The sequence below is a fragment of the Balaenoptera borealis genome, assembly GCF_965194805.1.
Source record: "Balaenoptera borealis genome assembly, chromosome: 16".
In the NCBI taxonomy this organism is placed as follows: Eukaryota; Metazoa; Chordata; class Mammalia; order Artiodactyla; family Balaenopteridae; genus Balaenoptera; species Balaenoptera borealis.
In genome coordinates this window covers 51,297,154-51,310,055 of record NC_138872.1, presented here as the reverse complement: position 1 = coordinate 51,310,055, position 12,902 = coordinate 51,297,154, and the positions used below count along the sequence as shown (strand labels likewise).

At 45.7% G+C, this 12,902-nt stretch overlaps 1 protein-coding gene and 1 pseudogene across 6 annotated transcripts in view; both read right to left on the bottom strand.

Moving 5' to 3' along the window:
- The window catches only part of CRAMP1 (cramped chromatin regulator homolog 1), a 59,271-nt gene that overhangs the window by 18,695 nt on the left and 27,674 nt on the right, over positions 1–12,902 (bottom strand). For all 5 annotated transcript variants that reach the window (XM_082362891.1, XM_082362892.1, XM_082362890.1 and 2 more), the window contains exons 7-9: positions 1,801–1,886; positions 1,204–1,327; positions 286–367 (exon numbers count right to left, since the gene is read on the bottom strand). In XM_082362891.1, the coding sequence (XP_082219017.1) occupies positions 286–367; positions 1,204–1,327; positions 1,801–1,886 (292 nt within the window). The remainder of the gene's footprint in view (positions 1–285; positions 368–1,203; positions 1,328–1,800; positions 1,887–12,902) is intronic.
- On the bottom strand, positions 5,771–12,896 carry LOC309614499 (protein BUD31 homolog pseudogene; annotated as a pseudogene). The gene has a single exon. The product of its transcript is annotated as a protein BUD31 homolog pseudogene (transcript).

Genomic DNA, 12,902 nt, shown 5'->3' with positions numbered 1-12,902 from the left:
GCAGGGATGCTTCGGCCACACCCTGTGGGCCAGATGGCAGCCACTTACAGCAAGGACGGCTGCTGTGACAGAGTTCTAACACTGCAAGGAGGTCAAAAAGGGGGTTCAGACCCAAAACCCAGAGAATGAGGGGCTGTGGGTTTTAGTTCTGGTTCTACACCATCTCATGGCACAGCTGCTACACGCCTGGGGGCCCCGCTGCAATTCCAGGACTGAGAAGGAGACTTCACTCTCAGGCAGCAGGTGCTGCGGAGCCCGGGTGTGGCTTTAGTAGGAAAAGGATACAACTCGCACTTCATGAAGTGCCCACTTCTGCTTCAGGAACTCGATGAGGCTGGAGACCTTTCGATGGAGCTCCACGATCATCCTACAGAGAAAAGACAGATGGGGAATGGGAGGCTGGGACGTGGGGGTACCTTCTAGGAGCCCTAGAGGCTGCAGCAGGAAGATGATGCCTGGGGGTCTCGAGGCCAGAGCCATAATGTCCGTGCAGAGCCGTTGGCTCTTTTTCTAAAAACTAACTCTTTAATTTGAGATAACAGGAGACTCACGAGAAACTGCAAGAAAAAGTAACAGAGATCCTGAGTGCCCTTTACAGTATGAGGTCTCAACCAGGACAGGAGCCTTGGTACAACACACCCTTCTCTTCTACCAGCCCCCTGTGGGGTCAAGAGGGTGGGTCTAGACTCAATTAAACCCAAGAAAATAAAAGTACACATGGAAGGAATGAAGTCCTGATGCAGGCTACGACACGGATGAACCCTGAAACCATGATGCTCACTGAGAGAAGCCAGACAGAAAGGACCAGTATATGATCCTATTTACATGAAATGTCAGAACGGGCAAATCTATAGGGCCAGAAAGTAGACCAGTGGTGCCCTGGGGAGTGGGAGGAGGATGTACAGTGAGTGTTTAGTGGGCATGGGGTTTCCTTTCGGGGGCTGAAAATTTCTGGAACTAGAGAGAGGTCATAGTTGTACAACACTGTGAAGGTACCCAATACCCCTGAACCGGGCCCCTTAAAAGGGCTCACAGTTAATTCCGTATTATGTGAATTTTACCTGAATCTAAAGGCATCCCCCACACTACCCCCAGGTGGTGTCAGAGTACTGGAGTGGCGTCTGCTGCTCACCCAGGGACCCAACACCGCCGCTCCAGCCCCGTCCCTCACAGCTCGCTCCCCCAAAACGCACAGTGTGTTACCTGAGCCGCGGGTTCTGTGCGAGGCTCTGCACGCGGGCCCAGGCATGGTTGTTCCGTGGCTGCAGCTCTACGGGGACTTTCAGGGGCAGGCGCACTGGCTTCTGGTCCTCTTCGTCACTCAAGCCTGCGACAGGAAGGGGCCGTGAGAGCCTGGCACAGACGGACCTTGATGAGAAGGTGAAGTCCTCGGCTAGACAGCTAAGGGACCCAGAGAGGAGCAAGGGGCAAACAGCCCTCAGTGAAAGTGGGACTGGCAGGAGCCCCAGCAAGGACCTGGTCTAAAGGTGCCAGCGTGGCCAGCTGCACATCTGCTACACCAGGGCCACGGACCAGCCATGGGAGACTCGCCCTGACACCTCGGATGCTCCGTTTGAGGACAGCTGGGACTTCTGAGCTGGACTTGACTCACGAGAGGACACACCGCTATGACACGGGGTTTCGGGTCCAGGAGCTGCCTGCTGGCAGGACTGGATCACGCAGGCTCAGCCGCCGTGTTCCAGCTCAGCCTGGCCATCACTAAATGGAGCCAGACAGCGAGCCTCCCCGACGGGAGTGAGCCCCAGGTGCGCAGCCCAGCCCAGCCCGCGTCTGACATACCGTCCGGGTCACAGAGCTTCTTCAGGGCACGGCACATGGGCGCTTTGATCCGCAGGTTCCTCCCTTTGTACCGGACTGTGGTGGCCCTGGGAGAGGAGTGTTAAAGAAGCGCTGAGGCCTCTAAATGAACAGTCACTCCCACCCCGCGCAGTAACTAAGGGCCCCAGCTAAGCAACCACCCTGGCCTCCAGGGCTCATGCTTGGCCCCACGAGGGGACCCCACACGTCCCCAAGAAGCTCCTGGGATCGTAGGCAGATGCGCATGACAAACGACAGAGCTGACTCTGGACCCTCCCGAGCACGCATCACGCTGCAAAGAGGGCACCTGCTGTTCAGGACGTACCCTGCCCTCCTGCCTGGCAACCCCGAGAGCCCTCTCACTGGAGCCCCAGTCGGACGTCAGAAGGAATGCCCCTTCCCCTCCTCCAGGTCCCCAGAGCAGAAGGGCTCACCCACCTCTACATGACCTCTCAACCCGCCCCTAGGTGACCACCTCTGCAGGTCAGTGACATTCCCTAGTCAGTCCCTCTGCAAACCACACTAGGGGGGCCCGGAGAGGACGGGACACTGGAGGCCAGCAGGCATGAGTGCAACATGCTTGTGCTCCCCCCACTGATCTGCAGGCAGGCCCAGAATCAGGAGGGCCTGCCCTAAATCTGTCACAGCTATGGGTGACACTCTACCTGAATACTGCTGTGACAGTAACTTATATAATGTTAGGATTACATAAATTAAAGAAATACTACTATTAACTAATGAAAGGAATATAAAAACCATAAAAAATAGCTCCCTCTAAGAAACACACTTGGAGTGCTTTGGGAATACTCAATAAAGGTAGATTGTTTTTTTAAAAGATGGCAGACAAATTGTGAGCAAGACAACTATGAAAAATGACAGGGAAGGACCCTGCAGTCCCACTGCTTTGAGAGCCTACATTCTTGTTCCACTTGAAAACAGGAAATCACAAATGATGCATCTTGGCTAGAGCTTCCAAATAAAAACACCACAGAACTCCGAGGAGCAAGCCACCAAGAAAAGGTGTTGGCCAGCCACCAAATGGTTGGTTAACAAACCTAAGTTTATGTTTTACGAAAGGTTCAAGGTCCGTCTATACTGTTTTTATGACTCTGCTTTGTTTTTTACCTGTTTTTTAAAAATCGAATTACAATATTGTGTTAGTTTCAGATGTACAGCAAAGTGATTCTGTTATACACATATATATCCTTTTTTGATTCTTACAGTATATTTCAATACTATAAAATATTGAATATAGTTCCCTCCACTATACAGTAAACCCTTCTCTACTTTATATATGGTAACGTGGATCTGTTAATCCCAAACTCTTAATTTATCCCTCCACCCCACCCCCCTGCCTCTGGTAACCATAAGTTTGTTTTCTACGTCTGTCTGTTTCTGTATTGTAAATAAGTTCATTCGTACTATTTTTTAGATTCCACATATGTCAGAGAATGTTTTGTCTATGTTCTCTTCTAGGAGTTTTATGGTGTCGTGTCTTATATTTAAGTTTTTAAGCCATTTTGAATTTGTTTTTGTGTATGGTGGGAAGGAGTGTTCTAACTTCATTGATTTACATGTGGCTGTCCAGCTTTCCCAACACCACTTGCTATAGAGACTGTCTTTTCTCTATTGCATATTCTTGCCTCCTTTGTCGAAGATTAATTGACCATAGGTGTGTGGGTTTACTTATAGGTTCTCCATTCTATTCCATTGATCTATATGTCTGTTTTTGTGCCAATACTACACTGTTTTGATTACTGTAGCTCTGTAGTATTGTCTGAAGTCTGGAAGAGTTATGACTCCAGCTTTGTTTTTTTTCCTCAGGATTGCTTTGGCAATTCTGGGTCTTTTGTGCTTCCATGTAAATTTTAGGATTATTTGTTCTAGCTCTGTGAAAAATGTCGTGGGTAATTTGATAGGGATCACAATAAATCTATAGATTGGTTTGCACAGTATGGCCATTTTAACTATATTAATTCTTCCAATCCAAGAGCATGGGATAACTTTCCATTTTCTTGAATCATTTTTTATTTGCTTTATCAGTGTTTTATAGTTTTCAACATATAAGTTTTTCACCTCCTTGGTCAGGTTTATTCCTAAGTTTTTTTTTTTTTTGGTGGGAGGGGTGCGATTTTAAACAGGATTTTTTTTTTTTACTTTCTCTTTCTGATATTTCATTGTTAGGGTAAAGAAATGCAACAGATTTCTGTATATTAATCTTGTATCCTGCTACCTTCCTGAATTCATTTATCAGTTATAATAGTTGTTTTTTTTTTTCATTTGTCAGTTCTAATAGTTTTTGTGCTGAGCCTTTAGGGTTTTCTACACAGAGAATCATGTCATCTGCATATAATCACAATTTTACCTCTTCTAATCTGGATACCTTTTATTTCTTTTTCTTGTCCGACTGCTGTGGCTAGGACTTACAATACTATGTTAAGTAAAAGTGGTGAGAGTGGGCATCCTTGTCTTGTTCCAGAATTTAGCAGAAAGGCATTCAGCTTTTCGCCGTTTGGTATTATGCTGGCTGTGGGTTTGTCATAAATGGTTTTTATTATGTTGAGATATGTTCCCTCTATACCCACTTTGGTGAGAGTCAAATGCTTTTTCTGCATCTAGTGAGATGATCATGTGGTTTTTTTCTTTTCTTTTGTTGATGTGGGGAATTGCAGATTGATTCGCATATGTTGAACCATCCTGTGACCCTGGGATGAATCCAACTTGATGGTGATGTATGATCATTTTTATGTGTTGTTGGATTCAGTTTGCTCGTATTTTGCTGAGAGTTTCTGCATCTAAATTTATCAAAGATACTGGCCTGTAATTTTCTTTTTTGGTAGTGTCTTTGTCTGGTTTTGGTATCAGGGTGATGGTGGCTTCATAGATTGACTTTGGAAGTGTTCCCTCCTCTTCAATCTTTTAGAAGCATTTGAGAAGAATAGGTCTAAGTTTTTTGTATGTTTGGTAGAATCCCCCAGTGAAGCCATCTGGTCCTGCACTTTTGTTTTCAGGGAGCTTTTTTATTACAGATTCTATTTCACTTCCAGTGATTGGTCTGTTCAAATTATCTGTTTCTTCTTGATTCAGTTTTGGTGGGCTATGTATACCTAGAAACTTGTCCATTTCTTCTAGGTTGTCTATTTTGTTGGAATGTACTTTTCATAACATTTTTTAATGATTTTTTATACTTCTGAGGTATCAGTTGTTATTTCTCCTCTTTCATTTCTTATTTTGTTTATTTGGCTCCCCTCTCTTTTCTTCTTGGTGAGCCTGCCAGAGGTTTGTCAATCTTGTCTGTCCTTTAAAAAAAAACTGCTCTTGGTTTTATTGATTTTTTTTTTTTCTATTTTTAAATCTCTATTTACCTCCTCTCTGATCTTTATTATTCCTTTCTTCTGCTGACTTTAGGTTTTGTTTGTTCTTCTTTTTCTAATTCTTTTAGGTGGTACATTAGGTTTACTTGGGATTTTTCTTGTTTTTTGAGGAGAGCCTGTATCACTATGAACTTTTCAGGACTGCTTTTGCTATAGATTTTGTATGGTTGTGTTTTCATTGTCTTGAGGGTTTTTTAAATTGTTTTTTTGTTTTTCCTCTTTGATTTCATCATTGACCCACTGGTTATTTAGTAGCATGTTCTTTAGTCTCCGTGTAATCTTTTTTTTCTCATTTCTCTTTCTGTGGTTGATTTCTAATTTCATGCTGTTGTGGTCAGAAAAGATGCTTGAAATAATTTCTATTCTCTTAAATTTGTTGAGGCTTGTTTTGTGTCCTACTATGTGGTCTATCCTAGAGAATGTTCTATGTACACTTAAAAAGAATGTATATTCTGGTTTTTTTTTTTTTAATGTAATGCCCTGTAGATATCAATCAAGTCTAACTGTTCTATTGTGTCATTTAGGATCTCTGTTGCCTTACTGATTTTCTGTCTGGAAGATCTGTCCATTGATGTCAGTGGGGTGTTAAAGTCTCCTACTATTATTGTATTCCCATCAATTTCTCCCTTTGTGTCTGTTAGTATTTGTTTTATGTATACAGGTGCTCCTATATTAGGTGCATATATATGTTAATGACTGTGAGATCCCCTTCTCGTACTGATCCTTTTATCGCTATATAGTGTCCTTCTTTCTCTCTCTTTATGGTCTTTTTTTTTTTTTTTTGGCTGCGCCATGTGGCTTGTGGGATCTTAGTTCCTCAACCAGGGATTGAACCTGGGCCACAGCAGTGAAAGCACCGAGTCCTAGCCAATGGACAGCCAGGGAATTCCCTATGGCCTTTGTTTTAAAGTCTACTTTGTCTGATATGAGTATCGCTATCCCTGCTTTCCTGTCATTTCCATTTGCATGAAATACCTTTTTCCATTCCCTCACTTTCAATCTATAACGTGTCTTTCTCTCTAAAGTGGGCAGTCTGTTGTAGGCTCTTGTTTTATTATCCAATCTGCCACTCTGTGTCTTTTGATGAGAACATTTAGTCCATTGACATTTAAAGTAATTACTGACAAGTATGTATTTATTGCCATTTTAAACACTGTTTTCCAGTTGACTTTGTATTTCTTTGTTCTTTTCTTATTTTCGTTTTTCCTTTTGTGGCTTGATGGTTTTCTTTTGTATCATTCTTGAGTTCCTTTCTGTTTGGTTTTTGTGAATATACTGCATGTTTTCGATTTGTGGTTACCCTGGTTTTCAAGTATGTTAACCCATAACTGTATCTACTTGCTTTAAACTGGTAGTCATAGAAGCTCAAACACATTCTAAAAGATCCACATTTTCTTACTTTCCTCCCCCATATTTTGTGATTGTGAGGTATTATTTTACATCTTCATTTTACTTTATCCTTTTGCTGTTCATTGTAGTTATAATCGCTTTCATAGAATTTTTTTTATTGTTTTTTAAATCTATGTGCTGGTGGGACTTCCCTGGTGGCACAGTGGTTAAGAATCCACCTGACAATGCAGGGGAAACGGGATCGAGCCTGATCCAGGAAGATCTCACATGCCACAGAGCAACTAAGCCTGTGCGCCACAACTACTGAGCCTGCACTCTAGAGCCCGTGTGCCGCAACTATTGAAGCCCGTGCAGCCAGAGCCCGTGCTCCGCAACAAGAGAAGGCACCGCAATGAGAAGCCCACGCACCACAACGAAGAGTGGCCCCCGCTCACCGCAACTAAAGAAAGCCTGCATGCAGCAACAAAGATCCAACACAGGCAGAGATAAATACATAAATAAATAAAAAAAATTTAAATATATATATATGTAATAGGATAAACTTGCTGTGGAGTTAGGGAACAGAGCAGCTTTAAAAAAAAATCTATGTACTAGCTTATTTAAAGTGAACTTCAATCCTTTTATGTACTTCCCTTTCCTACTGTGATGCTTCCCTTTCCTATAGATTCTTGCTTCTCTTTTATTTAGAGAAGACCTTTCAATATTCTTTCTAGGATAAGTTTAGTATTGCTGTATTCCTTTAGTTTTTGCTTGTCTGAGAAATTCTTTCTCTCTCCTTCAGTTCTAAATGATAATCTTGCTGGGTAGAGTATCCCACGTTGCAGGTTTTTCCCTTTCAGGACTTTGAATTTATCTTGCCACTCCCTTCTGGCCTGCAAAAGTTTCTGTAGAGAAATCAGCTGATAGCCTTATGTGGGTTCCCTTGTAACTGACTGTTTTTGTCTTGCTGTCTTTACAATCCTCTCTTTAACTTTTGTCATTTTAACTATGATATGTCTTAGGGTAGGTCTGTTTGGGTTCATATTGTTTTGGACCCTCTGTGCTTCCTGTCCCTTGATACATTTCCTTCTTTAGGTTTGGGAAGTTTTCAGCTATAATTTCTTCAAATACATTTTTGATCCCCTTTTCTCTTTCTTCTCCTTCTGGAATTCCTTTTATGCGTAGATTGGCACACTTTATATTAATCCATAGATCTCATATGTTGCTTTCATTTTTTTTCATTTGTCTGTCTGCTGTTCTGATTGGGTGATTTCTGTTATTCTATCTTCCAGATCACTTATTCGTTCTTCTACATTATTTAGTTTGCTATTTACTGTCTTTAGCTCAGTTTTCATCTTGGTAATTGAGTTGTCCGATTTTGACTGGTTGCTCTTTATACTTTCTAGATCCTTATATCAGTGATCTACATTTCTAACGACAGTCTTTCTTAATTCCGTCAGCATTTTTATTACCTCCTTTTTGAGCTCGGGGTTTGGTAGACTGGAAAGGTCTGTTTCATCATTTGTTCTCTCAGAGGATTTCTCTTGTTCTTTTACTTTATTTATTTTTTTAAAGGTTTAAAAGTCTTATTTCTACAAATCACAGTTGATGAACATGAAACCTTCATACGTGGGCACCACTCTACAGGAACAGCTGTTCCCAGGAAAGGGGTGGCTTGACATGCAGAAACCTGCGCAGTCCAAAGTCCAGGGCGGAGTGGGATCAGGGGGCCCAAGGGCCTCTGCCAGAGCAGCCCCGGTAGCCACAGAGCATGCACTTGATGATCCGGTCCACTGACAGCTTATTTTGGGGTCCTGGCAAACGCAGTTTGTCCCCAAATCGGTGTTCCATGTCTGAATGCACCTCAGGCAGCATGATTTCTCATACACCTGCTTTTTCCGTTCTGCGATTAGGTTTTATCTGCATAGCCTTCTTTAATACAATACTCATATAGTTCTGTTTATGGCTTTCTGCTTGTAGAAGAGATCAAAAATATAGTGGGTTTTCTGGTAGTGGATCCTGAAGATGGGCCACAGAGATTCCACTTTCCTCTTTCCCTCATGAGGTTCTGTTTCAGCTTCTCTCATCTTTTGATCTAATTCATCCAATGTTGGCTCCATCAACTCCAAGTCATCTAGGGGAGCTTTCCAGCTTCTTCTGACTTTAGGCATTTTTCCCACAAGATAATTTGCAAAGATCTTAGCATCTGTTTCCCAAGAGTATAACAGAAAGATCCCTGGTCTCTTCAGTTACAGACGTAGGTTCTTGTCCAGCTCTACCAATCAGTACATGACTTTGGGGAAATCACATTCCCTCTCTGGTCCTCAGTCTTATCAGAACCTCCGTCGCTGTCAGATGCCCCTTCTCTATTCTCTTGTTCTTTTAAATTGGGAGGAGTTCCCCTGCTTTTTCATTTTATTTATATTTCTCCAGTTATCTGGACAAGAAAACTCCAGGAAGCCAGCTCCCCTGCCATTGTGTTAGGAGGGGAGATTCAGAGAGGATGGGAGTCTGCAGGGACCAAGGCCTCCAATGAGACCGAGTGCTTGAGTCTTAACCACCTCAACCCAGGGGAAATACAGGCAGCAGAGCACTCCCAGGGATGTGCTGATGAGGCTGGAGTGGGGGTGCAGGAGCGGGAACCAAGAACATCAAGTCAGTTCTTAATCGCCTCCAATGAAGGGTGCTGGGAACAAGTGGACGTTTCTGCCATCCATCCCAAACAAAACACAACAATAGCAGGCAAGATTTAAAGAGCAGGGGGAGCCGTGTCACGTGGCACTTGTGTTTGTGATAACCACATTTTCCGTTAAACTGCTGTTTTGTGACTTCCTTTTTTTTTTTTTTTTTAGTGAAATTGAACAGCTCCTGCTTTATGACTAGAGAACCATTCTGAGGTTATGAGTCCCTTCCCTTTCTCACAAATGGAAGTTCTATGAGCAGCCTGAGGCTGGTGCTGGCACAGGTGAAGCCTGGCCCCAGCCCAGGCTGCGGAGGTGCACCTGCAGGAGAATCAGGTCCTGCCCTCTGTCAGATGGAACAATGCGGAGGGTCCTATTTGAATCCTCCACTAGTGTCACAAAACAGGCAACAGAGTAATTCCTCTATGTGCATGGGAGTCAGGCTTTCCTCTCTGATATGAGGTTCATTTTCTTCTCTGAAAAGTTACTTGATAAATCTAATAAGCATGTGCTAAGTTCTATACTGCTGGGTCTGTGACCAATGTAATAAGATTCAACTTTAGAGCTTTTCTCAATTCATTTACTCCTTAATCCAATTTTACCATTTTATAACAAAGGGAGATTGACAGTTAACTGGAAAAGGTCTGCATGACAGGCAGGAACAGGAAGTTAGTTAAATACTCAATGCTTTTTGGTCTTAAGTCAAGGAGTACTTTTCCACAGGCACCTTACTAATTTCCCCCATCTCCGTCTTCACTTTTACAGGCCTTTTGCTTTGTTCTTAAAAACTGATGACGTGTTGGCGAAAGAACACACAGTAAATCAACGGAACAGAATTTCAAGTCTGGAAATAGACCCACATAGCACAGTCAACAGACCTTAGATGAAGGTGAAAAAGCAGCAAATGGAGGAAGGATGGACCCTCCAGCAGAGGGGGCCGAAACAACCGGACACCCACAGGCCACAAACTGAACCTTGGCATAAACATCACATCGTATACAAAAGTTAATTCAGGGTGGATCGTGGATTTATACATCAGACCACAAAACTTTTAGAAGAAAACACAGGAAAAAACTTTGTGACCTCGAGTTAAGCAACGACTTCTTAGATGTGACACTAAAAGCACAATCCACAAATGAAAAAGATGACAGACTGGACTCCATCACAGCTGAAAACGTCTACCCTGTGAAGGACACTGCTAAAGAGAGTGAGAAGGCGGGCCACAGACTGGGAGGAAAGATTGGCAAATCGCCTACCTGACAAAAGGCTTGTGTCCGGAATATATAAAGGACACTCTAAACGCAATGGGCACAAGATTTGAAGAGGCACCTCACCAAAGAAGATACACAGATGGCCAGTGAGCATAACAAAGGTGTTCAACATCACTAGTCCTCAGGGAAACGAAGTCAAAACCACAATGAGACACACCTTCACCACTGGGGTGGCTCAAAAGAACAGACTGAACACACCAAGTGTGGGGAGCATGGGGAGCACCCGGAACCCCACCTGGAAAGCAGGCTGGCAGCTCCTTATAAAGTCTGCATGTGCTCACCACCTCTTCCCCTGGGGATTTGCGCAGGCAAGATGAGACAAAAAGCTGGAGGCCAATGCCGAGTCATTTACTCTCTGCAAACAGCCCGTGTCCCTCACTGGGGGTTGGATCAACAGACCACAGAACAGCCATACTGGGGACACTACTCCACAGAGGCGTGGACCACAGACCCACGCAGCCACATGGACAGATCCCAGGGTGTACTGCTGAGTGGAAGATGCCAACCTCGGAAGGCCACACACGGCACAATCTCACTGAGATGACATTCTGGGAAAGGCGTGTACGCACAACACTGCTCGAACATCTCAGATCCTGGAGCAAACATAGCTTCCACCTGATGGGCACAGGGCAGGTGTGAGGGTGGGAAGGAAGGCCAGATGCTAAAGCTGCAGCAGGTGAATAGGGAGGTGCAATAAACAACCCCCAGGGCTAAGGCTGGTGGCCTCTCTCCCTACTTGCCTCTGACCACCCCCCACACCTCTGGGAGGCTCCATGTGCCCAGTGGTACCAGCTGGCCAGACCACCTTCACTCCCCGGCTGCTGGAGAGAATCACTGCTCTTTCGCACGGCAGTGATACGTACAACCTAGTCACTCTCAGGCCTGGCTCCAAACTGATGGTAGTTCATAGACACAGAGCCTGGAGGATCCAACATGAGCCTCTGTAAGGTCAGATGCTGGGCTGGAGTCAAAGCAGAAATGCACACAGTCAACCTGGCAGGGACTCAACCTGAGGGAAGTGGGCTCGCTGGCCGTCTGACACCAGACCGAGGGAGGAAAACAACCAGGGTGCAAGACAACGTCCTGCTGATGTAGCAGAGGCCAGGGAAACTATTCCCAGGGATGGTTCGACCTACAGGACAGCTGGCCATCGAGCAGCAGGGGCCTAGGGATGGCGGGCGGGTCCGTCTAAGATGAGGAGTGGAGAGGTCCACGTGGGAACGCAGAGGCTCTGATGGGGTGAGTGGGAAGGACAGGGTGGCCGCCAATGAGGACCCCACACCAGGTGAGAAATCCAGACAGTGTAACGGGGGATGGTCAGGCTGTGCCTTGGAGTCCAGCACAGCCTCAGTGCTGAGGGACTGGGCCAGAGCAGCCATGAGAGAGGCAAAGGGCTGCAAGAGACGGACAGGCCCGCCTGCCATGCTTCCAACTACTTGCAGAGAGGAGTGAGAGGCGCTGACTGAGAGACCCTCAGAGTGCAAGGTCGGGGGCATCCTTCCCAGGAAGAGATGCTGGAGGCTTCCAGCTGGAACACAGGAAACATCCAGGCCGTAATGGGACTTGTACGTCGAGGCAGAGAAATGGGGGACAAGTCAGATCTGGGATCCTTCACTCAGAAAAGGTAACAGAAGCCCTGGGAAGAGTTAAAGTAGCCAAAGGAGAGGGTGCAGGGACAGGAGAGCCTGGGGGCAGTGCCGAGACAGCCCCAGGAGGGCGGTTCCGGGAGCTGGAGAGCAGCTCAAGGTCAGACACCTGGCCGGAGCCCAGGGACCTACTAGCAAGGCTGTCAGAGCGCAGGGGGCAGCGGGCAAGCCAAAGAGCCACTGGACAACGCAAGGACAGGGCACGGTGGCTTTTCCATGCAGCAAGTCCCGGTATGGCCTCTCTGGGGCAGAAACGGTCACAGCAGTCAGGTCAGAGCTGCGTGGGGATCCCCGGTGGTTTTGTATGATCGGAAGGCCAGGAGTGTGAGAGCAGAACAGAGTCAGACTCAGCTTGACCTCGAGAGGCACAAAGAGGAACGGCGGGCAGAGGAAGTGCGGAAGGACCAGAAACATGCACCAGGAAGGCCAGGAGGGCAGGCCTTCTAGAAGCAAAGGAGACCCCCACACCATGAAATGCACAAGGTTGAGGAAAAGAGCGAGACAGTGAGAAGGTGAGGGCTGAGTGGAGACCCGCAGAAGAACAAGAACGGGGCCCCCAGGATGGGGAGAAGCTGGGGGCAGGTCAATCAGTCCCCCGGGCTGGCCACCTCCTCACGGGCAGATGCTTAACTGTGAGGGTGTCAGGGCTAACTCTGAGGACTTCAGGATTTAATGGTCCTCACTGAGAAAAGGGGAGAAAACTGCACATATTTCGAGGTCTATATTTGAGAGAAAAGTGCAAACTCCCACAAGGAGCCGGCCTGCCTCACACACAGCTCTACT